We start from the raw sequence: 27,982 nt of genomic DNA on the forward strand, positions 1-27,982 counted from the left end.
ACTCAAGAATCTTCTAGAAACTTCTAAGGGACTTATTGAGACTTTCAAGGATCTTAGTGAGAATGCCAAAAAAATGGAAAAGGACCAGTCATAAATTAAGCATACCAGTACGCTGACTGAAATAAAAAATATGAGATATACAGGGATTCAACAGTAGCCTAGAGTATCCATGGATCAAATCAATGATTTGAAATATGAGGAAGCAAAAAACACCCAACCAGAAGAACAAAAAGAAAAAAGAATCCAAAAATATGAAAATTGTATAAGGAACCTCTGGGACAACTTCAAGCATACCAACATCCAACTTATGGGGGTGCCAGAAGAAGAGAGAATAAGATACTGAAAACCTATTTGAAGAAATAATGACAGAAAACTTCCCCTACCTGGTGAAAGAAATAGACTTCTAAGTCCAGGAAGCAGAGAGAGTCCCAAATAAGAGGAATCCAAAGAGGACCACACCAAGACACATCAAAATTAAAACACCAAGGGCTAAAGACAAAGAATCTTAAAAGCAAGAGAAAAGCAGATAGTTACCAATAAGGGAGTGCCCATACAACTGTCAGCTGATTTTTCAACAGAAACTGCTGGCCAGACAGGAGTGGCAAGAAATATTCAAAGTGAAGAATAGCAAGAATCCACAACCAAGATTACCCAGCAAAACTATCATTTAGAATTGAAAAGTCAGATAAAGAGCTTCACTGATAAGAAAAAGCTAAGGGAAGGAGTTCATCACACCAAACCAGGATTATATGAAATGTTGAAGGGTATTCTTTAAGAAGAGGAAGAAGAAGAAAAAGGTAAAGATAAAAATTATGAACAAAGTGACAACAAATACATTATCAAGTGAATCTAAAAATGAAAAGAATAAAAAAATCTAGTTAACAGAATAAACTGAGAAATGGAATAGAATCAGGAGCATGAAAATGGAATAGACTGATGATCCTCAGAGGAAATGAGCTGTAGAGGGTGCAGAAAGAGATTAGACAAAGATCTTACATGCATGTATGCATTACATATGGACATAGACAATAGGGTGGCGAGGGCCTGGGGCAGGGTGGGAACCAAGGGAGGGGAGCTATGGAGGGAAAAAAGAGGGACATCTGTAATATCTCTCTTATTAATAAAATTTTAAAAACAAGAATGTTAGAGGGGGGAAAACCAAAAAACTAATTTTCAAATTGTCCCCCTTAAAAATCAAATTGCCCCCAGTGGGGCATGTGCCCCCACATTGGGGACCACTGGACTAGACAGAAGGGCCTCAGCTGTTGCAGATAAAAATATGGAATCATCTTAAAACATGAATAGCATCATAAAAACAAGAATGGGTCACAACTAAAGTACATATTCAGTAGCTCATCTATGAAAAATTTTCCAATTCCAAGCCAATATATCACTTCTTTGAATATGATATTTCAACAACCAAACAAGTAGAGTAGGTCAGAGTTTATGCAATAGGATTTGACTTCTTAATTGGATCACCTTTGGTGAGGTAAACATACTCATTACCCTTTCTAATTTCCTAGTTACTGGGGCACTTGTCTCATAATATACTCACATCTGATTCAATATGTATGTAGACTCGGGACATTTAAAATATTCTAGGTATTATAGGAAAAATTGTTTATGATCATTATTATGATCATATGGCAGCAGGCAAATACATCAACCTATTATGCTAACAAGTGATGATAGTATAAAAATCTTTGGTAAATTTTCAAAATATATCTTGTACTCTAGCTTTTACTTTCTTAATTGTACCTTCAATAATCTTTTATTATTCAATAATCATAGTTTCATAGTCCAGTTAATCAAATTATTATACATATTTTTAAAAATATATATAAATAAAAATATACACAATATAAAATAATAGATATGGATACGTTCTCTAATTTACATATTTTAAACTGATAATCCCAAACCACAGCAATGATTATTGGAGTGCACTTAGTGTTGTGAGAGTTCTTTGATAACTGCACCTTTGAGCGGTCTGGTCATACGTCACATTTCAATCTACTTTGGTTAAGGCCGGTTGGTATCATTTCCACATCAAATACATAGTGAATATACCGATAGATCTCCTCTGCCTTTTGATGAGTTACTTGTGCATACATGGAGATTTCTTGAGGTGAGCTGAAAAATTAGACCAAGAAAAACATTACATGGCTGCTCTGTTTGTGGAGTACCCCTCTCTCACTGCTTCACTAACAAATTTTCACTTTAAACTCAAAAAAAATTACAGTAGAACTTTTAACTTATTGTCTTGCTTAAAGAACACCAAACATAAAAGCTTTTAAGAAAATCATCTCTTCCTAGAAGTGCCAGATTGCAACATCCCATGTAAATGCTCTCTGTCTAGTTTCCTATAGAGCTCTAAACTCTTCAAAATCTGTCCTCACCCCCACCTCCACCCCCCAATAATGGTCTCAGCTTCTACTGAATGAAATACTCTAACAGACTAGCCTATACCTTTTAAAAAAATATATTAAAATTTCCATGAAACGCTTCTAAGAATCATTTAAATGTAACCATTTAAAAATATTAAAACAGACATACCTGTTGGTCATCTTTTTAACCGAAGAAAACTGGTGACACATATTTAATGCAGTGATATAACTTACATTGGGAATACTTAGATAAAATTGAAGTGCTTCACATTTATTACTGTTCACTGTTGGAACCTGAATACCAACATTCTTTCTTTGCTCCACTAAAGACAGTTCCTTTAGCAAATCTGCAGTTTCTTCTTGGCAGGAACTGAAAAGAATTCGAATTCCAGCACCTATCAAAGTAGTCAGCAGGTTGTCATAGCTCTTTGTTCTCTTAAAAATCCTGGATGTGTCTCCTAAATATTTCATGTTTAGAAAAATGCAAACATTAGTAACTTACATGAACTAGAATCAGAATACTATATATTAAAATCCCAAGATCTACACCATTAAAAAAAACAAAAAAAACAATGCCACATTATTTATGATACTGAAAAACCCTACAGCTAAAGATTTAAAGGTTCTGAGATAAAATATGGAAACCTATCTTTATAAGTTTTGAGTTGGAATCAACATAGAAAGGTGAGTAGGCAGGGAAGAGTTTATATCCGTAGATAATTCATTCCTAAAGCCATGACCACATTACTTGACTCTAATAAAATTTTTGATAATGCTACTAGCACTGATGAACTCAGAGTTTAACTGATACAAAATTATGTATTTATTCCAAGAGTAACTCAATACTCCACACACCCATTTTAATGTTATCTTGAACTCTTGCCTATTAATTTACTCCCCTAACTTTCTCATTTATTTTCTTTCCACATTTTACCTACTATATTTTCTCCTGGGCATTCTTTATATGCCAAAAAATGGTACTTTTCCATAATTTTTAACATATTACTTTTCAACATACTAAAAAATATGTTGGTGAAGAGGAAATCACTGAATTTTATAAATAAAAGGACTCAAGAGATCACCAAACCTAAAGCACTAGATTGTCAAACTAAAAAAGGAAAAAGAGAAAAAAAAGAGGTTACTGAAAGATAGTTATTAGTCCAAGATCACATGGTTCACCAGTAAAAGCATGGGAATAAAAAGATACATTGTTCAACTACCAAACCAATCTATAATAATAAAAGTGTAGTATGCTCATTAGACCAGACATCCTTCCGGACGACCTTCCAGATGAAGCCAGGGCGGGAGGGAAGCCCGGGTCCCAGGAGCCGGCAGCCGGGGGAAGGAAGGCCTACTCCTGCATGAATTTCATGCATCGAGCCTCTAGTGTTTACATAAACTATATTTTTTCCTTTTAATGTCTGTATAATCTTGTATTCTTTTTTTTCTTGTTTGCTTTTAAATATTATGATTTTTCACAGAGAATAACAATCATAAAGAATCACATCAGCTTAGCTTTGAACTCTCAGCGCCCGCAACAGGGCAGTGATTTTTCAATCCGCAAGCCGAACTCTAGTCCACTGGTCCGCTATCTGTGCTGATATCCTTTCACCACTGATTCACGTATCTACTCACAGTATTACTCCAGTTTTTTCAATGCAACACAGACTCAGTCCTTTCGATCCATATCCCATATGTCACTATTCCAGTGACCCATGTAATTCCCCAAATGAAGCCCCAATCCTGCATTTCCAAATCCATCCTCTGCATCCATTTCTCTGCCTGAGAACTCAATCTTTTCCCTCAAATCTGCTTCTCGTGTTTATCATATCAATAAACAGCACTACTACCTAACTGTCCAATAACCAAGAAATTAGTCAATTTAAGAGTCATCCCACCCACTCCTGTTAATCCTGCTTCCTAAACCTCCTGAATTCTTTTCCCCACCACGGCTTTATTTAAGGCCCTCATTTTTCTGGGGCAACTGAAAAAGACTTGGCTCACTTGCCTTCAATTTATCACCCTTGAAATGCAATGACTACTGAAAAACATTATGTAAATATGAAATAAGTCAGGTATTATAAGAGCTTTCCACATCCTGACAACAGAAGATTGAACTAATTAAGTCAAGTTCCTTAACAGATTTATAAACAAACTTTAAAAAATACAAACCTGTTTTTTCTCTGTCCTTTTCCACAATCACACATATTCTTTCAAACATGCTCTGTAGGTACTGGATCTGGTCAATGAACTTGTTTTTATTAATACTGTTCAGCATCTCAGATTGATACCTCCTTTCCACCACCATGCGGTTACTCACAATGTAATCACAACCATTAAGAGGACAAACCTCTACTTGAAAGCCATGAACTGCTCGTAGGGAAGAAATTATTTCTGAACCAGAAGCGATTTCACGGCTGTCCACGAGAACACAAGGTCTCTGGCCTTCCTGTGGGAGTCTAAGAGAGGCCTGTGTGCCCGCCAAACACGGTCTTGAATTGGAGCTGTAAGTTACTGAAGTGCTAGAATCTTCCAGAGAACTACCAACCTGAAAATGTAGAAAGCATCGATCATAAACAGTTAAATATATGTTAATACCGTAAGCCTGAAGTTCATTTTCTTTTCTTATATACTTTTTTCTTCAACATGACCAAACTAACTATATAGATGAAGAGCCAAGCTGCTACTTCACAGAAACCTAGTAGGACGACTACAATTAAAAAAAAAGTGGGGGAGGGGTGTTTTGATGAGAGTGTGAAAAATTGGAACATACATTTTGGTGGGAATATAAAATGGTATAGCCTCCAGAAGTTAAACACAGAATTACCATATGACCCAGTAGTTCCACTCCTTGGTGGAAATACATTCCAAAAGTAGTCAAAACAGATTCATAAACTTGTATACCAATGCTCATCTATTTTGGAAAATTCTCAGCCACTGCCTGTTCAAATATCTCTCTTAATTCCAACTGCCTGTCTGTCAGCCTATTGATACAGTCCCACAGCTTTTCCACACTCCGTTTGTTTGTGCTCTCTGTGTCAGCCTCGGTGATTTCTATTGTCCTCGCAATAAATTTGTTGGTCGTTTTTATGGCTATAGAGTCTACTCATGGGCCCACTGAAGACCACCTCATCTCTTTTACCATGTTTTTCATTTCTAGCATTTCCACTTCATTGTTCTTTATATTTTTCATTTCTCAGGAGATATTCCCTATCTATTCATGCATTTTTGCTTAACTTTTCCTTTACAGCCTTTAACATATAAATCCTGGCTATTTTATTTATTTATTTTTTTAAATATATTTTATTGATTTTGTACAGAAAGAAAGCAAGTTAGAAACATCAATGAGAGAGAGTCATCGATCAGCTGCCTCTTGCACACCCCCTACTGGGGATGTGCCCGCAACCAAGGTACATGCCCTTGACCGGAATCAAACCCGGGACCCTTCAGTCCCCAAGCCGACGCTCTATCCACTGAGCCAAACCGGTCTCGGCAATCCTGGCTATTTTAAATTACCTGTCTGATTCTGATAGGTCATACTGGGGGTTCTTAATGTGTTTTTTTCTTCCTCTTGTGTACTTTGTAACTTTTGGTTGAAATCCAAACATCTTGTATAGAACAGCAATAATGGAGCAAATGGTACTTGGGCCTAGAAACAGGTATGGCTTTCTTTTGCTAGACCGTAGTGTGTAAATCTAGTCAAACATTTTGTTGGGTTTGAATTTTCTTATTGCTATGATTACTCTAGGTACAACTAGAGGCTTTAAACTTGGTAGTGCTCCTTTGTAATTAGGGTGGGGGTGAGTTGCCAGATAATTTTTCTAAATGTTCTTTCCGCTTTAGGTCTTCTCTGTGAGCCTGAGCCTCAGAAATCTCTTCCCGGTCAGCAGATCGCTGTCTGTTACTTAGAGCTTGCTAGCCTGGTTGGAGGGAGCACTAGGAGCATCTTGTTGGGGCCGGAAGTGGGGCGAGGGGAGAGCGGGGAGTGGCAGGTATCTATTGTATATTGTCCTGGTCCAGCCTTCTTGAGCAGGACTTTTATCCCCGTCTCAGAGGCCGTGCCCTGCCTCCTAGGGACTGGAGACCCTAATGTTCTAGGGCAAGATGTTCTCCTGACACTTTCTCAGCATTAGAATTTCGTTGTTGTGTCCTTCCTCCGTCTACAAAGGGTCTTTGCCTAAGCCCGAAGGGCTATAGGGCTTGCTGCTCTATCCCTAATGGCTCAAAGCTTAAAGCTTTTTATTCCACAGGGGAGAAGGAACATGAGTTCTGGTGCCTTTTCCCTAGAACTGCTGATCACTTCCGACAGCGGGAAAAAGGTTTTCTCTAATTCTCAGTCTTTCCTGTGGACACCTGGTGAGTCTGAAGAAGAGTGCATGAGTGGTTACAAATTCCCCTTGTCTGCAACTTCCAGGGATTCTAAGCTCTCACGCTAGTTCACTGCCTTTTGCATTTAAGTTTTAGCTAAATTCTTCTTCGCAGATTGTATAGTGCCCAGTGACCCTCCCAAGTCTCATCAAGTCTCTCATTGAAAGCACTTGTCTCTCCTTAGATATCAGACTAATTGGTTGTCCTGCAACCCCAACTCCAATAAAAATAAACCTCTGATATTGTAGATTATCTGGATTTTTTAAAGGTTATTGTTACACAGAAGAGAACAATGCTCTTTCCAGCATCCTACCTCCTAAGCCAGTGGTCAGCAAACTCACTAGTCAACAGAGCCAAATATCAACAGTATAACGATTGAAATTTCTTTTGAGAGCCAAAAACCGACTTCTGCGCATGGGCCATGAAGTTTCAATCGCACTGTATGTGTGCATCTGCACGTGGTATTTTGTGGAAGAGCCACACTCAAGGGGCCTAAGAGCCGCAGTTTGCTGACCACTGTCCTAAGCTAAATATGGAAGTCCTAATCACTCAGAAATAATCATTAAAATACATTCTACATTCAATTTCAAAACACAAAAAAATAAATGTAATGAAGGAAGAATTGGCCACTAAAAACACAAATAAAAATACTAGAAATATGTACTTATCTTGGAGTAGAAAATGGCTTTCTAAACATGACAATGAAGTCAAAAACTATAAAGAAAATAATGGCAACTGTATAAAAAGTACCTCTTCCTATGGCAAAACTACTGCAAACAAAAGACAAGACAAGGAATGACAGACAAGGAATGCTGTTTGCAATATATTGTACATGACAAAGTAAAGGTTAAATTTTAAATATCTAATAGTTTTTGACAGATATTTAGTCTATGTTCTGTCTTCTCAAATTTACCTCAAATTCTTTCCCCTTCTAACTTCAAGTATAAAGAATCATATTTTCTAGAATTGTAGTACTAGATATAGAAGAAAATTATAACCCATTCCTGTTAAAATCTGTGTAACTTTTCCACAGTTCTCACTGTATTACTAGCCTACGTCTGTTTTTCAGTTAGAGCATGCCACAGTAGAAATGTGGATAGTGCTTACAGGGCTTCAAAGTACTGTGCATGTATTACCTACCATGACCCTTGGGATTACTATCTTTACACTATAGCTGAAGAAACAGGCTCAGAGAAATTGATCTCCAATCTATTATAAAATGTAATCTAGTTACCTTTATCCTAATTATACCTTTGAGAAATAACTTGGGGAAATAAAAGCCTGAGAACAATTTAAAACTGGCCAATTTGAGAACCGTTGTGTGGTCATTGTAACATATTGGTAAGCAGAACGAACTGAAATACCTGGAATAAAAGAGAAATCAAATCTAGGTCTAGGTCCCACTCCTAAATGACAATTAAGGAAATAAATCAACATTTACACTTAGGGAATTCCTAGTACTATGACTTTAATCCCTATTTTAGTAAAACTACTTAACTACTAAAAATGGTGTTGGGGATTATTTAAGCAATAGCAACATAAGGGAAGCTGGAAACTGGACTGCTCAGCCATTCTGGAAGGAAGGAAATTAGGTGGTGCCCCTAAACTCTTCTCCCCCAGTAAGAGATGAGTAACATACCTGAAACCTTAAGTAGGGGAAAGAAAAGTTATTCAGGGTGGTGGGCCTAGCTCTGAGCATGTAATTTCTATTAACTTTACCTTGCAGAAAGTTCATTTTTCTGCAACCTTTTAATGAAATTATAAAGTTTCATTACAGTGTTATTAAGAAAACTATTACCATATTTAAAAAATTATAACCTAAGCACCCATATCTGAATTATCCATAAAATTTAACATGCTATTTTCTTATTTGAAGAATTTCAACATCAGCTAATTTTTCTTTGACCTAGTTATTTAACACAAAACACACAAGAAAGAAAAATAAAATAAAAACAACTTATGGTAAACATATACAGACTTTTTTCTCTATTTTGGTCCATACCTTCAACTGAATTGGAAAATTTCTACAGTCCTTCTGTGAATCAACAGCAGTGAATGATGGTGAGAAAGATTCAATTTTATTTCGGCTCTGAGATTTGGAGTCCGAGACATCAGAAGCCATATCTTTTAAATTAAGTAGTGTCTGTTGTATCTGCTTTGGCATTTGATTAACAATTGGATTAGAATGGTCCTTGGACTGCAAGGAAGTCCCAGAATGCACTAAATTCAAACAATGGTCCTGTTGTTTGCTCTTTTTAAAAGTGCTTGGGTTAATCACTATATTGGATTCTGTTTTATCATTTACGTTGTTTTCCTCCTCACTTGAATCATCCAGTAGAAAAATTCTGGATAATTTCTTTTTTGAACGTGCACAATTCTGTCCCATCTTCATTTGTTTTAGCTTTACTGAACGTCGGGTTTTATATTTTTTATTCCCATTTGCAAAGCATTCTTCAGTTATTAAATTAAAATCAACAGACACTTCTTCACTTGATTGACTTTTGCAAGACTCCTCTTCATTAACACAAAAACTGTCTTCTAAATAGGTTTCATCTTGCTCAGGAATCTACAATAAAAATACAAATAAGAAATTACATGCCCGCGGGTCTGGCTCAGTAGATAAAGCGTCAGCCTGCCGACTAAAGGACCCCAGGTTTGATTCGGACCAAGGGCACATGCCCAGGTTGTGGGCTCGATCTCCCTATCCCCAGTACTCCTATGCAGGAGGCAGCCAATCAATGATTCTTTCCCATCATTGATGTTTCTATCTCTCTCTCTCTCCCTCTCTGAAATCAATGGGGGGAAAAATTACAAATTTCTTTAATAAAATCAGCCTATAGTTAACATATCTTTTTAAGTACACTAGATCTATATCAATATTTATTTCACTTTATTAATTCAGTCATTTTGAGATCTTTATCAATATTTATTTCACTTTATTAATTCAGTCATTTGTTCAACTAACATATACTGAGTATAGTCTTTATGGAAGAAAGTGGGGATTTTGGAGATAAAAAAATATAACCCTCTTCCCTCAAGAAATTAACAGTCTAGTGCAGGTAGCCAGAAAAAATAAACAGTAATATATAAGCAATGTGATAAGTGCTATATAACAAACACAATGGACATGAAGAAAAATTAATGACTATATTACCCAGCTGAACATGTCAATTTATAAACAAATAAGACTAATATAAAAATGTTAACCATAAATAGAAAATAATCTATAATTTTTAGAATTAAAATTTTTATGAAAAAATTTTCAACATATAAGAATTAAAAATTGAGCCATACTGAGCCAGTATGGCTCAGTAGTTGAGCATCAACCCATGAATAAGGAGGTCACAGTTCAATTCCTGGTTGGGGCACAAAGCCCAGGTTTCAGACTCCATCCCAGGTAAGGGGCATGCAGGAAGCAACCAATTAATGATTCTCTCTCATCATTGATGTTTCTCTCTTTCTCCCTCTCCCTTCCTCTCTGAAATCAATCTATACTAATAAAAGCGTAATACTAATAATAAAAGGGTAATATGCTAATTAGACCGGATCAACTGACCATCTTCCAGATGTCCAACTTCCTTCCAGACAAAACCATGATAGTGGAGACTGAGACAGAGAGGGCAGTTGGGGGTGAGATCAGGCAGGAGAAGGCAGTTGGGGGCAAGATCAGTCCAGCAGGGGAGAGTAGTAGGCAGGCAGGCAGGCAGAGGCAGTTAAGGGCGATCAGGCAGGCAGGCAAAGAGGTTAAAGGCAATCAGACAGGCAGGCAGAGAGGTTAGGGGAGATCAGGCAAGCATGCAGAGGTGTTAGGGGTGATTAGGCAGGTGGGAAGAGAGGTTAGGTGTGATCAGGCAGGCAGGCAGACAAGTGGTTAGGAGCCAGTCATCCTGAATTGTGAGATCCAGGAACTGAGCCTAAACTGGCAGTCAGACATCCCCAGAGGGGTCCCAGATTGGAGAGAGTACAGGCCGGGCTAAGGAACCTCCCTCCATGCATGAATTTTGTGCACTAGGCCTCTAGTAAAAATATATATTTTTTAATTTAACTAGTTGCCCTGGCTGGTGTGGCTCAGTTGGTTGAGCATCCTGCCAAATAAAAAAAAACCTGAATTTACCAGTTCAATTCCCAGTGAGGGCACATGCCCAGGGTTCAGGTTCAATTCCCAGTCAGGACACATGAGGGAGGCAACCAAAGGATATGTCTTCCTCTCTTTAAAAAATCAATAAAAACATCTTTTTAAAAAATTTTAACTACTAGATGATGAACTTATTTTAAACATTCTCCTAATTAGAAAATAATTTAACAGCATATGCTAATTAACTAAAAATTAAAAAAGAATAATTTGATCAAAATAAGGATTAGAAGGGATTTTGAGAATTCATTTAGCCCACCTTCCTGACTCAGAGCAGAAATTAACCCAATTAATTCTGATGATCTAGTTTTAGAAATAAAATGGAGGTTTCATTAATAGGAAAATATTTCAACATCTCCTTCAGGAAATTCTCTACTATATCCCTGGAGTTTATACCTGTGAGAAAATGTTTATGTTGTTATGTTTCTTATGGACCATTTTGTACCGGCTGCTCATCAATGGACTGTGCACAGATTTCATGTAAATAGCTCTCATTTCAGAATCTGTGTAAAGATAATAAGAATTTTAAATAGCAAAATGATTAAATGAAAACTAGAAAAGTACTTAACTTTGACCTATCCCAAATTCATGATTCAAACCTTGTAGAATTATTTTATAAAAATGTTTTCAATCTAAAAAAGATGTCTAAAAACTTATTTAAAAGAGCTTTTGCGTTTGAAATCAGACCATCTAGTTGGGAGATCATGGACAATTTATTTAAGTGCTCTCCCTCAGCTATTTCTCTCCTCTGAAAACGAGGATTAGCATGGTGCCTTTTCATTAAAAAAGTTAAGTGTATACAAAGACCTCAGGACTGTACCTGATTTATAGAAAGTATTCAGTGAAACAAAAGAAATCCAGGTTAAAAAAAAATAACACAAAACAAAACAGTCAAAACCAATAAAGCCACAGACAATAGTATATATGTTTTAATATTTTCAGTCAAGTTAAAACTGAAAAAAAACACGATTTTCTATTTATGTCTATATGTTTAAGGTTATAATCAGAAAGCAACTTAATTTTTGTTTCCCATTTCTCCTACATTTTAGGGTGATTAACTGACATCAATTATTTTGAGTGGTAACTACTTATTTGAAGTGCTTGCTACAAGATGTATACATTTTTCTTTGTATACTATTTCCCTTATCTTCATTATAAAACTAGCATTAACTGTTAGATATCCTCCTGACTCATGCTGAATCCCTACAAACTTAATGAGACCGTTACTTCCAGTTTACTGATTAGAAGGACTCAAATCAAGGAGCTTTCAGAGATTTGTTTTTCATGATTCACAGATTGTTTTTAGGTATAATTTATATACTGTAAAATTCATCCTCTTTAGGGTACAGTTCTAAGTCTTGACAAATGCATTGTTATGGCAACCATAATCTATTTACTGTCCCTACAGTTTTACTTTTTCCAAAATGTTGTATAAATCAAAGTATATAATATGTAGCCTTTTGAATCTGGCTTTTTTCACTAAGCATAATGTAAGATTTCTATGCTTCTCATTTTATTAAGTTTTAGCAAAGAGTACTTAAGAAATGCAACATAGAAAAAAATGTGAATTTTGAGGTTTAAAAAGAACACTTTGAAATCCTACATATTTCAGACGAGATCGGGCGCGTTCAGGGTGGTATGGCCGTAGACTGAAATCCTACATATTTCAAACATATTGTGTCTAACATGAATTTCAGATCTCCCTGCTCTTCAACCTCCTGCCCCACAAGCAGCCTTCCAATGTCAGAGAACAGCAAGGACATCCCTCCTGTGCTCAAGCCCAGACCCCTCTTTTCCTCTCTAACCCAGCAGAAAACCTGTCAGCTGTACAGATCCTGAATCCAATTTTGTCACCCTCTCGCTGCCAACACCTTGGTAGCAACCACTCTCACTCTTTTATAGATTCCTGCCACAGCCTCCTAAACGGCCTCTTCTTCCACTTTTGCTCCCCTAAAGGCCGTTCTCGGCACAGAAGGAAGAGTGATGCCGCTACAAGTCAAATCATGAGCTGGCTGCTCAGCACCTCTCTGATCTCTCTTCCTACCACTCCCCCTCTTCCTCATTCAATTGTAGGAACAATGCCTTCCTTGAACATGCCAAGCACACTCCTGTCTCAGGACCTTTATACTGGTTGTTGTCTATGCATCAACATTCTCCAACCAGATTATCCTATAAGCCTGCAATAGCCAGTTCTGTTAATATGTATCAAGTACAATACCAAGAAACCTTATTCTGTAAGTCCTATTAGTATCAATGACATAGCACTGAAAACTTTGTCTTTAAGGCCTTTTTACTTTAAAGACAAGAATTGTACTGGCAGGGTAGCTCAGTTGGTTAGAGCACAGTCCCAATTCACCAAGGTTGTGGGTTCAGTCTCTGGTCAGGACACATAAAAGAAACAACCAATGAATGCGCAAGTAAGTGGAACAACAAATCAATGTCTCTCTGTCTCTCTCTCTCTCTAAAATCAATTTAAGCCAGGCCAGTGTTGGTCAGTGGTTGAATGTCAACCCATGAACCAGGAGTTCACAGTTCAATTCTCAGTCAGGGTAAAAGCCCAGATAGCAGGCTCAATCCCCAGTAGGGGGCATGTAGGAAGCAGGCGTTCGATGATTTTCTCATCATTGATGTTTTTACCTCTTCCCTTTTCTTCCATCTAAAATCAATAAAAATACATTTAATGCTCTGGTTTCTCTTCAGACCGCATAAATCTTTCGCCTTTTAAAGTCAATAAAAATATATTTAAAATAAATTAATTAAATAAAATCAATTTTAAAAAGTAATTAATAAAATACAGGCATGGACCTTGGGAAAACTTGCTGTCTAAAATTATATCATGAATTGCAAGATCAGAATAAGTGGCAAGATCTGTAGAAGATCAAAACACCGAGAAGCCCAACAGAATCTTTCTCATTTCAGTTATAGCCCATATGAATCTTCTTCTCAACCCTGCCACCCTCCCCTACCCACCCACCCCCAATCTTCTTTTAATGTACTGTGTGTAAGATCTGCTCCAACACTGTTTACTAAAAGTATATCTCCCCTCCTTGGCCAATTTAACAAAGTGAGCTTTGTGTCTCAGCTGATTTGCACAATCCATATTGCTAACCTCTTCATCTCCTCTGCAATTTGATGAAGTATCACTTTCTCAATGAAGTCTACCCTCCATACCTTATATAAAATTACAGCTTGTCCAGAATTAATCCTCCAAACCCCTGCAAATCCTCAACTTCATTTTTTCATTCCTCTATAAAATTTTCATTGTGTAATATACGAAATAATTTAGATATGTGTACTGTTTGTCTCCTTCCATTCAAACATTAAAAGGTAGAGATTTTTGTCCATTTTTTTCACTGATATAGCTTCCCCAAGAAAATGTTACATAAGAGAAACCAAGATGGCTTAGGTGAACACCTATACTGCAGCCTCGCACAACAATTTCAAAACTACAACTAAAAGACAAAGCAGATATCTCCCAGAACCACCGGAAAGCTGGCTGAATGAACATTCTACAACTAGAAGGAAAAAGAAAAGGACACTGAGATGCAAGAGCGGAGGAGGGCAGAGGTGCAGAGACACAGAGAGGTGTGCATGTGAGAAGAAGGGCCAGGCGGCTGAATATGCAGCTGGGTTTCTTGAACCGGAGGGAAACAGGGCCTCCTCACCGCACTGCACTCCAGTTCAGGGTGAAACTTTGAGTACCCACACTCATTTGGGGGGAAACTGGACTATCTGGCAGCAGGCAAAGCTTGAGAGCAGCTTTCTCTCTGAGGTGCGTGAAGCCATTGCCGCAGGACACTGAGAACAGGGACCTCTTAGGGCAGGGCTGACGGGAAATCAAGGGGCCTGCTCTGCCCGGAGACCCCGCCTATCCAAACTGAGCACAGAAGCTCTCCCAATGTAGACACATCTGATCCTCACAGCCAATTGGCCTGGAGGCCAACTCCGCCCACTGATACAAACAACAATCAAGGCTTAACTATAACAAGACTGTGCAGCCCACAAAGGGGTGCACCAAGAGTGTCCACCACAGGTAACTGGGGAGGCTGAGCTACTGGGCCCAAAGGATACCTCGCACCAAAGCCACTCCATCAACTCAGGAAGCAGCTAAAATGCAGAGACAAAAAGGCAGATCACAAATGAAAGAAATGGAGGAAAGCAGGAGACTGGACATAGAGTTCAAAACCACATCTATAAGGTTACTCAAGAATGTGCTAAAAACATCTGAGGAACTTAGTGAGACCTTTAAAGATCTTAATGAGAATAAAATAAAAATAAAAAATAAAAAACGGGAAAGGACAGTCAGAAATTAAGCATACACTGTCTGAAATAAAGAATATACAGAAATTCAACTGTAGATCACAGGACCCCAAGAATCAAAACAAAGATTTGAAACATGAGGAAAGAAAAAACACCCAACCAGAAAAACAAAAAGAAAAAGGAATCCAAAAATATGAAGATAGTGTAAGGAGCCTCTGGGACAACTTTAAGCATACCAACATAAGAATTTTGGGGGTGCCAGAAGAGAGTGAGCAAAATATTGAAAACCTATTTGAAGAAATAATGACAGAAAACTTTCCCTACCTGGTGAAAGAAATAGACTTACAAGTCCAGGAAGAACACAGAACCCCAAACAAAAGGAATGCAAGGAGGACCACACCAAGACACATCATAATTAAAATGCCAATGGCAAAAGACAAAGAGAGAATCTTGAAAGCAGCAAGAGAAAAACAGTTAATTACCTACAAGGGAGTACCCATATGACTGTCAGCGATTTCTCAACAGAAACTATGCAGGCCCAGAAGGGAGTGGCAAGAAATATTCAAAGAGATGAACAGCAAGAACCTACAACCAAGATTACTCTACCCAGCAAAGCTATCATTCAGAATTGAAGATCAGACAAAAAGCTTCACAGACAAGAAAAAACTAAAGGAGTTCATCAATACCAAACCAATATTATATGAAATGCTGAAAAGTTAAGACAAAAAGTCAGCATTTCAGCTTATTGAATGTTTTTCTTTTATATTAATAAGCATAACATTTCCCAACTACCCTTCTTAAATAAAGTATTCTTTAAGAAGAGGAAGAAAAAAAAGGTAAAGATAAAAATTATAATCAACAAATACATGTCTATCAACAAGTAAATCTAAAAATTAAGTGAATAAAAAATCTGATGAACTGCATAAACTGGTGAATATAATAGAATCAGAGGCATGGAAAGGGAGTGGACTGACAATTCTTAGGGGAAAGGGGATATGAGGAGTGTGGGAAGAGATTGGATAAAAATCTTACTCCTATGGATAAAGACAGTGGCAGGAGTTCAGGGAATGGGGTGGGGTGGGGAATCAGGTGGAGGGGAGCTATGGGGGGGGGGGGGGAGAGAAGAGGAACATATGTAATAATCTTAACAATAAAGATTTATTTAAAAAAATATTTTTTTTAAAAAGAATGTTACATAGTAGTAGACACAATAGGAATTACATACTTATAAACATTTGACACTGGGTCAGCCAGGTTGCTCTGGAGATAAATAATCAAATTAGGAAAATCCTATAAATAACCAAATCTAAAATAAAGCAAGTATTACAAGATTTGAATGAAAATGACCAAATATTTCAGTCATACCAAATTTAATTCCCTTTAAAGTCAAAGTTATTTGAAAAGTAAAATATTTAACTACAACCACATTAAAAGCATTGAAAATTAAAAGAAAAAGAAGCATCATTTACCATTTAAGGCCTGTGAAAGTTGAGTCTCATCATTTAAGAAGTCAAGTAATGAGGAATCTTTTTCATTTTCAGAATCTTCATTTTCATCTGATGAAACACATTCTGCATCTTCTTGGGAAAGTTCTGCTTGATCATCTAAAAACCTCCTAGCTACAAGCTAAGACAAATTAGAAAACAAGATGATACTGATGAGAAAATCATTTACTTTTCTTAAATAACTGGAAACACTTCTGGAATACTTTCCAGAAATACTTCCAGAAAATGAATTTCTTCCCAATGCTTTTTAAGACAAAAAATAAAAATAGAAAACTGCAAGATGATTTGATAAAGTAGCATAGCTATTTAAATTTCTTCAGATAATTCTTATAAGTAAAATACGTACAAGTCAGCATTTTAGCTATTGAATGTTTTATATTAATAAGCATAACATTTACCAACTCCCCTCCGCCACCCCTGCGTCTCCGTGTCCTTTTCTTTTTCCACATTTCCTTTTGCCACAAAAGGACTGATCAGAAAAAAAAGGTGCTAAGAATTATTTTCCAAGGATTTAAATATTGGGTAGAGATAAGAAAAACAATATACGTGATTGTTTAGCACATCATCCCAATATGCAAGATTGCAGATTTGACCCCAGTCAGGGCATATATAAGAGTCAACTAAGTAGAAACCAGTTTGGCTCAATGGATAGAGCATCGGCTTGGGGACTGAAGGGTCCCGGGTTCGATTCTGGTTAAGGGCATGTACCTTGGTTGCGGGCATATCCCCAGTAGGGGGTGTGCAAGAGGCAGCTGATCAATGACTCTTTCTCATCGATGTTTCTAACACTATCTCTCTCCCTTCCTCTCTGTACAAAATCAATAAAATATATATAAAAAATTTTTTTAAAAAAGAGTCAACTATGAGTGCATAAATAAGTGGAAAAACAAATCAATGTTTTTCTTCCTCTTTCTCTCAAAATCAATAAATAAAATAAAATTTTTAAAAAAGCAAGTACTCTAAAACTCAAATTTCTGTCTCAGATTTTCATCAATTTGATTCTTAAAATTTCAATATACTAGTTTTTTTCATTTAGTCACTCAAAATAACTCAACACTGCAAGATAGTTTCAAAACACAAAAATACTTTTTTAATTGAAATTGAGATTCCAATTCCAATTAAAAAAAGTAAAAGTAGATTTAAAATATTTTTTTACTTTAGGACTTCTTTCTATAAAGGAATTATAGAGCCCTGACTGGCATGGCTAAGTGGTTACAGCATTGGCCTGCATACCAAAGGGTTTCAGGTTCAATTCTGGTCAAGGACACGTACCTGGGTTTTAAGTTTGATGCCAGCCCCAGTTGGGGGTGTGCAAAAGATAACCAATAGAAGTGTCTCTCTAAACACTGATGTTCCTCTCTCCCTCTCACCCTCTCCTTTCCCATTCTCTCTAAAAACCAATGGAAAAATTATCTTCAGACCTGGCCAGCATGGCTCAGTGGTTGAGGATCAACCTATGAACCAGGAGGTCATGATTCAATTCCTGGTCAGGGCACATGCCCAGATGGCGGACTCCATCATTCTCTCTCATCTTTCTCCTTTCCTCTTTGAAAATCAATAAAAATATATTTTAAAAATATATATCCTCGAGTAAGGGTTAAAATATATATATATATATATATATATATATATAAATTATAGAGAGAAGTCTACTTCTATATAAAATCTAACGTTCTTTAAATACATAGCCTACCTAATAAAGGAGTAATATGCAAATTGACCATATTTCTGCTACACCCACCAGCCATGCCCACGAGCCAATCAGAGCGAGTATGCAAATAAACCCAACCAAGATGGCTTCAGCCACAGAGAGCAGGAGGGAAGCTTTGGTTTCCCAGGCAATGGAGGAAGCCAAGCTTTCTGCCTGCCCTTGCCAGCCTAGGACTCCACTCAAGGCTACAAAGTTTCAATTACAGAAGGTAAACAAATCCGAACAGAAATGGAGCCAGCCACTGAGCTGGAAAGAACAGGAGGTTAAGCCTCCACTCCGGGCTACAAAGTTTCAATTGTAGAAGGTAAATAAACCCCAGATACCAGGGTCTCTGTTTGTGTTGCCAAAGGGCATGGTTGGCCTGCAAACCACCACAAGCCTCTCAGCCAGGCCGCCCCACACCCCAAGGGAACCACCGCCCTGATCCGGAACACCCTTCAGGGCAAACCAGCTGGCCCCCACCCATGTACCAGGCCTCTATCCTATCTAATAAAAGAGTAATATGCAGATTGACCATCACTCCAACACACAAGATGGCTGCCCCCCATGTAGTCAAAGATCCTGCCCCCATGTGGACACAAGATGGCCAGCGTGGGGGGGGGGGGGGTGGCACCAGGCCTGCAAGGGAGGGCAGCTGGAGGCGATCAACTCTGCAGGGGATAGCAGTTAGGAGTGATGGCAGTTAGGGGCAAACAGGCTGGCAAGGAAGCAGTTAGACATCAATCAGGCTGGCAGGGGAATGATTAGAGGTGATCAAGCTGGCAGGCAGAAGCAGTTAGGGGCAATCAGGAAGGCAGGCAGGCAAGCAGTTGGGAGCCAGCAGTCCTGGATTGTGAGAGGGGTCACAGATTGGAGAGGGTGCAGGCTGGACTGAGGGACACTCCCCTACCCCCGTGCAAGAATTTCATGCACTGGGCCTCTAGTCCTATATAATAAAAGGCTAACGTGCACGGCGTTCTGCTGCAGGGTCTCAGAAACGGGCAATTCTGGGCGAACGTCTTTCGTGTGATTGCCGTCCGGCAGCCCGGCGGGCTGTTTGGTGGAGTGAGTCACCCTCTATGCTGCATGTACAGATGGGCCTGCTGCACTTTCTCAGTAATAATGCCGTAGCTGCCCTGTGATTGGCCGGCCAGGAAGCGTCGTGGTCCTAATGGGAGTACCTGGACAGGTGGTGGATTTCTATAGGAACCTCAAGAAAAAGAGCCTGAATGTGCTGCATTTGTTTCCTTAGCCTTTGTGTGTATCCTTTTGTTCTGCTCTGTTTAGATTTATGCTTTTCGGACCCCGAGAGACTTTGAAAGAAGCCTGAGAATGACCCTTGTAGGGACACCATGGCTTTTATTTCTTTTTAACTTCACTATCGGGTTCAAAGGTTGCCCACAAGTAGAATCATCTTCTGCCCGCCACACCTGAGAGTGGGTGTTGGCGGGCAGCGGCGTTCGGTCCTTCCCGTTCGCGCTGCGTCCTGGATTGGGCCTCTGTGCCATGCAGAGGTTGGATAAATTGTTACTAAGGTCAGACTTAATCATCGTGGCATCTCACACATTTTCAACACAGAACTCACATGGTCGCCGCTGAGTGAGTAGCATGACCCCAGAGGAGCTGCTGGTCCCAGACAGCGGGGCAGCAGCCTCTCCGGGGAGCCAGGCTCTGCATCTCCACCCCTGCTCCCCCCTAACCAAGCGGGTGGGGCGTGGTCTGGATGGACAGAAACGAAAAACCAGTGGAGAAAGCTCCAGGCCGAGACGCTGAGCACCGCAGTCGTGTCTAAGCTTAGCTGGGTCCTTTCGAGTTTGTTTTACAGCTTCCTAGGTTAAGTAGTTTGCACTATTTTTGCAATAAGTTCATGGAAACCCTAACAGTTATTTGTTTTGTTTCTTACTGTGTGTATATAAACTAATACTAAAAATTTGGCATAGTGTTTTTTCACCTCCTTACATAACCCTTAACATGCACAGAATGCTGTAAATCCAATAAAATATGTGAATGATATTTTATAAAGTTATTTTGTATGGTGTCAATTTTGTTTTGCTTCATAGTATGTCAGCAAAAAATAAAATAAAATTCCTTGTATTTAAAAGAAAAAAAGAAAAGGCTAACGTGCAAATAGACCCAAGGCGGAACAACCGGTTGCTATAACATGTGCTGACCATCAGGGGTGTGTGTAGAACATGGAAGGCATTGGCTGTGGCAGGATGATCTGGAGCAGGGGCACCAGACCAAGGCAGGGCACTGTTCACTGTCATCAGGGAGAGCCTCTGAAAATTCTTTGCTCCTGCACACTCCGGTCCTGCCCGGTGCTTGCACCTGCTGCTGATGCCAGCCCCACTCACACCCAGCGGCAGCATTAACCCCGCTCACATCCGCAGTCAGTGCCAGAGCCACCTCTCACACCCGCTGCCAGCGTCCAGCGCCAGTATGAACCATCGGTGCCATCAGCAGGTGTGAGTGGCGGCTGCTGGCCCTGATTACCCCTGAGGGCTTCTCCGCTTACTATTGAGGGGCGATCAGGGCAGCAGCCGCCACTCACAACCACTGACACGCTGGCCCCGCTGGCACCCCTGCTGGCACCAGCCCCATAGCTGTGCTTCATCAGCAGGGACAAGTGGGGCCAGCGCCGTCAGCACTGAATGGCGGCAGCAGGAGTGGGGCTGCTGGCACACAGTGGACGGGGCCAGGGTGGAAGGGGCAGAACTGGGCAGGGGTGCAGAGGAGGGCCGAGACACACTGCTGTGCCTATGGCAGCCTTACGGCCCACAGTTCTTTTCAAGGTGCATGAATTCATGCAGTGGGCCCCTGGTATAGTATAACAAACTAAAAAAAGTTTACCTTCAGATGGCTCTGTCTCTTTCGGACTTTGTTGCTTCTTTTGGAATTCATGTTACAACTTTTGAAGTCCTCTAGTTGTGGTTGTTGGTCAGTAAAATCTTCACTTTCATCACTAGATGACAATTCTAACTATAACAATTCAATAAAATTATTGCATTAGAAAATATAATTAGATTATTATATCTTATTTCCTAATTTCAAGGGATTTTGCTTTCATTTTCTTTTTTAAAGTTGGCCTAACATTTTCTTGATAGAAAAAATAAAATACTGTCAACCTAGAGCCCTGTTACAAACACATAATGCTTAAGAATTGATAAGTACTAAAATACTAAATTAGGTAATACAGTAGATCCTCGGGAGATCCGTTCCTACGGCGCGACAACGCAGTATTTGCTGTAAGTTGGAACCTACCTACATAAGCACCTATATCGCTCACATGGAGCACATACACAACAGTATGAAGTGAAACAGTAATTTTAAAGAAAGATAACAATTCCTGAACTTTACTTGTGGTAAATAAATAATAAAAAACATAAAACACATATGTACATACATCGAAATGATGAAATTTTTTTTAATAAATAAATAAATGGGAAATGGTGACGTCATTACAAAATGACATACGTAGAGTCCGACATAACCCAAGGACTGGTAGTATATGTAATATTAGTATAATAATCATTCAATTACATCAAATGTATTTGATGAAAAATTGTTTCCTTTAGAAGTCCTGAAGACTTCACAAAATATCATCTATATATACATAAAAGCCTAAGATATCGTTATGATGGATGATGACTGGAATGACCGGTCGCTATGACATGCAATGGCCACCAGGGGGCAGGCATTCAACGTAGGAGATTCCCCCAGCCCACAAGCCCTGATCACTGATAGGGCCTGCCAGCCAACCTCCTGGGCCCTCCCCCTGGCCGGCAGGGCCCCCAGCTGGAGTGAGGGACCAGAGATGGGTGGCTGCAGATGTGGCCCCTTTCCCAGGGGGCCCAGGGTCCAACTCCCTCCTCAGGACCAGCTGCCAACCTCCCAGGTCTCTCCCCCTCAATGCAAGCCCTGATCGGCCTGCTGCTTGCCACAGTGGCAGTTGGCCCCTCTCCCAGGCTGGCAGGCCCTGAATGCCTGAGTGGGGCCACTGGCTAACTGCCCAGTTCATCCCCCTGACCTGCAGGTCCCAATCACCCAATCCGGGGCTGGGACAGGGAACCGGGGATGGGTGGCGGCGGACATGGGTGGCAAGGGAAGGAGGAGGTGGGGAGGCAGAGAACGTGATCGGCCCTGATCCCTGGCCAGGCCTAGGGACCCCACCCATGCATGAATTTCATGCACCGGGCCTCTAGTTAAATCTGTAAATACACGTATCAAAATCAGACCAAACATACAGGAGTCCTTTCAAACCAAAGAAACACTATAAGAAAACAAACTTTGACTAGGGAGGTTATTCACTGTATCTTTTACGAACTAATATAAAATCAAAAAAAGTTATCAATAACATTTTTTAACAGGAATAATTTTAGTTTAAAATGGATTCATTACATTCTCATGTGTTAATTCATTTCTGATAGATCAAAACTTTTTCTTGTTTTCTGTAAGTATAAAAGTGACTTTTCTTACTTTATATAAGTATAAAAATTAATGTGAACTGATTGTATTTTTATTAATTTTGCACAAAGTATCCTAGATTTCATTAGTGAATTAAAACAGAGAAGATTTTATAATTTAGTTACCAACTATAAACTAATAACAAATGAGTATCATTAGCAATAAGACCTGCCTCCTACCTAAACTTCATATTCATAGTCCACCAATGCTTGCCAGACACTGGCACTTCACTACCAAACAAACATATTCCACAATGAACTCAATTCTTTCTTGTCTTCTCTAGGTTTATTACACATTTACCAAAGAGCACAAGCCAAACACCAGAGTCATACTGGACTCCTTTTCCTCCTGTCAAACCCATTCAGTAAGCAAATAAAAAAATAAGGCCTTGTTAAAATGAATCCAGATTTTTCTCCATTTTCACTTCCTGGCACTCTTTGTAATACAGCCCAGTTAATAAAGAGATGCTATTTCCAACTGTATGTCATTCTTTAAACTCTACTGACAATGCCTTCCCTTCTCCTTTATCTTGTCTAAGGCCACATATGCTTTAAGATTTAGTAAGGTTTTAACTTCAAGAAGCTTACCAGAATTCCCAAAGTCTAAGACAGTGGTTCTGAACCGTTCCAATGCCACGACTCTTTAATACAGTTCATGTTGTGGTGACCCTCCAACCATAAAATTATTTTCTTTGCTACTTCATAACTGTAATTTTGCTACTGTTAATGAACGAACCATAATGTAAATATCTGTATTTTCTGATGGTCTTAGGCAAACCGCTGCTGTACAGCCTATACATGTTATTTTTATAAAATTTTAGACATGTTATTTTTGTAATATTTATTTTAACTGAATTACTATGCATTATCTATACATCATCTGTTTACATACTTACTTTCTTTGGAGGAACCCTGCGTTTTTTTATAGCATGAAGTGGAGAATCGTTTTCACTATATTTCTGATCCTAGATAAATAGATACAGTAAAAGGTAAAAATAATAAAAAGATATAAGGAGTAAGAAAAAGCCTTTATATGGTCACATTATTGTAATAACTGAATTACTCACCTCTGGAGATTCTAAAACATTTCCTTTTGCTTTTTTACTCTTCCTTTGGAAAATCTCATCACCTTCACTTTCATTGCTTGTTAACTGTTCATCTATAAAATTAATTTAAATTAATGAATCTGGTCAATAGATTTAAGTTTATCCAACAACTATCTATTTTATTGATGGGTAAACAAGAATTGTTCTGTCACTCTCAAAAAAGATAGCTTTATGAAGTTTGGCACACAAAAAAATCAGCATGAGAAGAGAAAATAAATAAATAAATAAATAAATAAACAAACAAATAAATAAATAAACAAACAAATAAATAAATGAGTACCAGTAAGAAAATTAAAGATAACTTTTTTTCTTCCCTAAATTTTTTTAAAAATATATTTTATTGATTTTTTACAGAGAGGGAGAGAGATACAGAGCTAGAAATATCGATGAGAGAGAAACGACGACCAGCTGCCTCTTGCACACCCCCTACCGGGGATGTGCTAAGGTACATGCCCTGATGGGAATCGAACCTGGGACCTTTCAGTCCGCAGACCGACGCTGTACCACTGAGCCAAACCGGTTTCGGCTCCCTAAATTTTTTAAAATAAATTTTATTGATTTTTTACAGAGAGGAAGGGAGAGGGATAAAGAGTCAGAAACAGCAATGGGAGAGAAACATCGATCAGCTGCGTCCAGCACACCTTGAAGGTGTGGATGTGCCCACAACCAAGGTACATGCCTTTGACCGGAATAGAACCTGGGATCTGGGGATCTTTCAGGCCACAGGCCAACACTCTATCCACTGAGTCAAACTGGTTAGGGCAAGAAATGGTAACTCTTGCTAATAAACATATTTGACTCGGGTTCATTTTTTTAAAATATAACTGAAAAGAGGCCAGAAGAGTATAAAACATAATTCTATTAAGTTGATGGTTTTAAAATTCATCTCTAAAATCTATGATACTCTTCCTGCCTTTTTTATGTTATTTTCTTTCTAGTTCAACAAGATAAAGCAAGAAAATGCAAACTATACAACAATATATATAAAGACCTTTTATGTATGTAGCATATATATACATATTCATATGCTTTGTGCACAAGCATGAAATTAAACATTGAGAAGATATCAGCAAAATGTAACTAAAAAACGAAAAACTGGCTTGGCTCAGTAAATAAAACGTCAGCCTGTGGTCTGAAGGGTCCCAGGTTTGATTCTGGTCAAGGACATGTACATTGGTTGCGGACACATCCCCAGTGGGTAGTGTGCAAGAGGCAATGGATCAATGTTTCTCTCTCATCGATGTTTCTATCCCTCTCCCTTCTTCTCTCTAAAAACCAATAAAAATATTTTAAAAATATTTTTAAAAAGAAGAAAAAAAAACCTAACAAACTTACATAGTAAATTTCTCTTCATACTCTATGACAATAAAACATCTACTCGGACAAATTTGAAATAAATCCTTTTTATAAATGAGCACTCTATAATCCAACTTTTTCTTTTTTCATTATCTTCTAAGGCAGCTAGAATTAAATACAAGACTCATTTATAATAACCAACTAATTCCAGAAGGATTTCCTTTTAACTACAGCATCTATCACTGTATTTTCTTATTTTTCTATAACTGTGCAGAATTAGCTCACAGAAATGCAGATTCCCCAAGAGCTTCTGTGCTCTTATCTCAATCCGCCAATTAATATTACTTCTAAACTATTTTGATATATAAACCTTCTTCTTTACACTATCCCCTCAAAATCTTACACTTTCCTTCTTGTACTTTCCCCCCACTATTTTATAACATCTAAATTCTCTCTTTATTACTTTCAACATAACCATATTTCCAAGGAGCCAAAATGAAAATTTACATTTAAAAATCTAATCTAATCCACTTCAAAATTTTAACATTTTCTGTATCTCCTAAACATCCACTATCTTATTATTCTTTAAGTAGTTCTTTACACATTTTACTGGTATCTTTTCAAATGTGTATGTCACACAACTGTTTGTTTTACAGTCAAAGGCTAGGGCCAAATCTTACATTTCTATATTTCACAGTGTAATGCCTTTCCAATGTCATACATGCCATAAATGTATACATAGATAACATAATCAGTAAGCATCAACTTTAAAAATATATAATACATTAATTATCTAATTCCACACACCATAAACTGAGCAATTACATTTTGAAAAGTTACAGAAGTTTATCTAGAATACTTTATTCTAGAAAGACGAAGTCTTACCTCTAGCAGAATGACAGGATTGATGTAAATTGATTTGTTCCCAGTTTTTAATCTTTTCTATAAATAGTCCTGAATCATCAAAAGTTGAGTTTAATGTTTCTTTGAAACTTTGTGAATTTACCTTATTAGAATCTACTGTCTGAGGCATTTCCTTTCTCTTTTTAGAGTTCAAAGGGCTTGATTCAGAAAGAGGTGTACTCATAACTTTTTCCCCTACTGGCAAAGAAAACTGAGAATAACCAGGCAACATAAATTGTTTATTTTTTGCTACACTCAATGGAAAACATGAGGAAGTTGGACTCTGCTTATCTTCAGTAATGGCTCTTCTGCTACTATCAACATGATTTTTTGTTATTACTGCTTGATTTGAAACATAATTTGCATCACTTTTCTCCTTGATATCTAAACATCTTCCAGGTAGATCATTTAAAGTTTTATTCTTATTTGTATTTGATGCATGTTCTAATATTTCATCATCAGAATCTGGAATACAAAATCCTAAATCAAAGGTAACAGAAAATAAATCCTTAGAGCAGTCAAGAACATATTCATCACTCTTCAGTTTTTCCTCATGTGTACCTGTCAAATCTTCATGAGACTTACTATTAGTATCATAGATAATTTGATCTTGGGGTTCAGAATTATTGTCTAACAAAAGTTCATCAGAAATTAAGAACTGAGAAACTAGTGCCATTTTGTTTATACAAGTTTTGTCTGACACATGTAAAGATTTGCATTCATTATTTGAGTGAGAACAGCTCATATCATTAAATTCTGTATTATCTTCTTCAAATAGTGGTAAACTCTCATCTTGATCTGTGAACAATACTTGAAGCCCATTGTTATCAATACCACAATTGTTTTCTTCAACTGAGTATTGTGGAGGACCTTTGTTTATTTGAGTATGATTGTTGGTTACTAAAGTTTCATTTTCAACATCTTTATTATCATAGTCACAGAAGCTGGGCTCATCAACAATCTTATCATTAGTTGTACTATAAAGGCAACTTTTTTCAGAGGGATGATTAATAAATTTAAGTGAACTCAATTCTATATTCTGTTGAGAACTGATGGTTGAATGTGATGTCAAACAGGCAGGTGTATTGTTTTGTAAATTCTCTGTGCAGGGTTGGTAAAGCAAATTTTCAAGTGCAGAACCCTTAGTAATTTCATGTTCCAAATTTGAGAGTCCACTGAGAGGTGGAGGAGAATGAGATAAAAATCTCTCTACATTAACTAGTATCTCTTTTGTAAGTGAATAACAATTATAAAATTGGTCATCTGTTCTAGCTATAACAAGCTCTTCCTCAAATGGAAGAAATAAGCTAGATGAAACAGATTTCTCATCACTGAAACTGTTATAACCAGAATCTAAAAAACTTCCAGTAAATGAATTAGTATATTTATTTGTAATCTGACATTCTGTTAATAATCTACATGGCTGATTAACAACATTTTCATTGATAGCACATGTAGCAGGAACTTCCTCTATATCTAATGACCTTTTATCATTTAGATCTACCTGAAAAATATTTTCACCAGTAAAGTTGCCATCAGTATCCAAAGAATCCATAACAACATCATTATTTTCTTTTTTAGGCTGATCTTTTTTCAGTTTTTTAGAAGCTTTTCTCTTAAGAGAGACAATTTTAGTAGGTTTAAAAATTTCAGCACATTCTTCATCAGACTCTGTCATTGAGAATAAATTGCCTTCATTTATATTCCTTGTAAATGAATTTTTCTTGTTACTAGTAAAGTTGCCATTGGCAAGAAGATTAGATTTGTTCCTGGGAGCACTAAATGTTGAGCTAACATCTTCCATTTGTAAATAAGGTTTAATTTCCAATTCATAGCTGCATTCTCCCTATAAAGAAAATGAAAAAGTCACAA

At 37.9% G+C, this 27,982-nt stretch overlaps 1 protein-coding gene across 3 annotated transcripts in view; it reads right to left on the bottom strand.

The window, feature by feature from the left end:
* Positions 1-1,225: 1,225 nt before the first annotated feature.
* The window catches only part of FANCM (FA complementation group M), an 83,659-nt gene continuing 56,902 nt past the window's right edge, over positions 1,226-27,982 (bottom strand). Inside the window, exons 14-23 of one of the 3 annotated variants that reach the window (XM_036458040.2) lie at positions 26,093-27,956; positions 23,873-23,964; positions 23,702-23,770; positions 21,193-21,321; positions 16,617-16,773; positions 11,284-11,390; positions 8,758-9,321; positions 4,560-4,935; positions 2,557-2,845; positions 1,228-2,133 (exon numbers count right to left, since the gene is read on the bottom strand). In XM_036458040.2, coding sequence (XP_036313933.1) covers positions 1,995-2,133; positions 2,557-2,845; positions 4,560-4,935; positions 8,758-9,321; positions 11,284-11,390; positions 16,617-16,773; positions 21,193-21,321; positions 23,702-23,770; positions 23,873-23,964; positions 26,093-27,956 — 3,786 coding nt within the window. In that variant the 3' untranslated portion in view covers positions 1,228-1,994. Of the gene's footprint in view, positions 2,134-2,556; positions 2,846-4,559; positions 4,936-8,757; positions 9,322-11,283; positions 11,391-16,616; positions 16,774-21,192; positions 21,322-23,701; positions 23,771-23,872; positions 23,965-26,092; positions 27,957-27,982 lie in introns of all 3 variants that reach the window. The other 2 variants (XM_036458056.2, XM_045587557.1) reach the window with 2 other exon arrangements.

Source organism: Pipistrellus kuhlii, unplaced genomic scaffold, assembly GCF_014108245.1.
Source record: "Pipistrellus kuhlii isolate mPipKuh1 unplaced genomic scaffold, mPipKuh1.p scaffold_m20_p_1, whole genome shotgun sequence".
NCBI lineage: Eukaryota > Metazoa > Chordata > Mammalia > Chiroptera > Vespertilionidae > Pipistrellus > Pipistrellus kuhlii.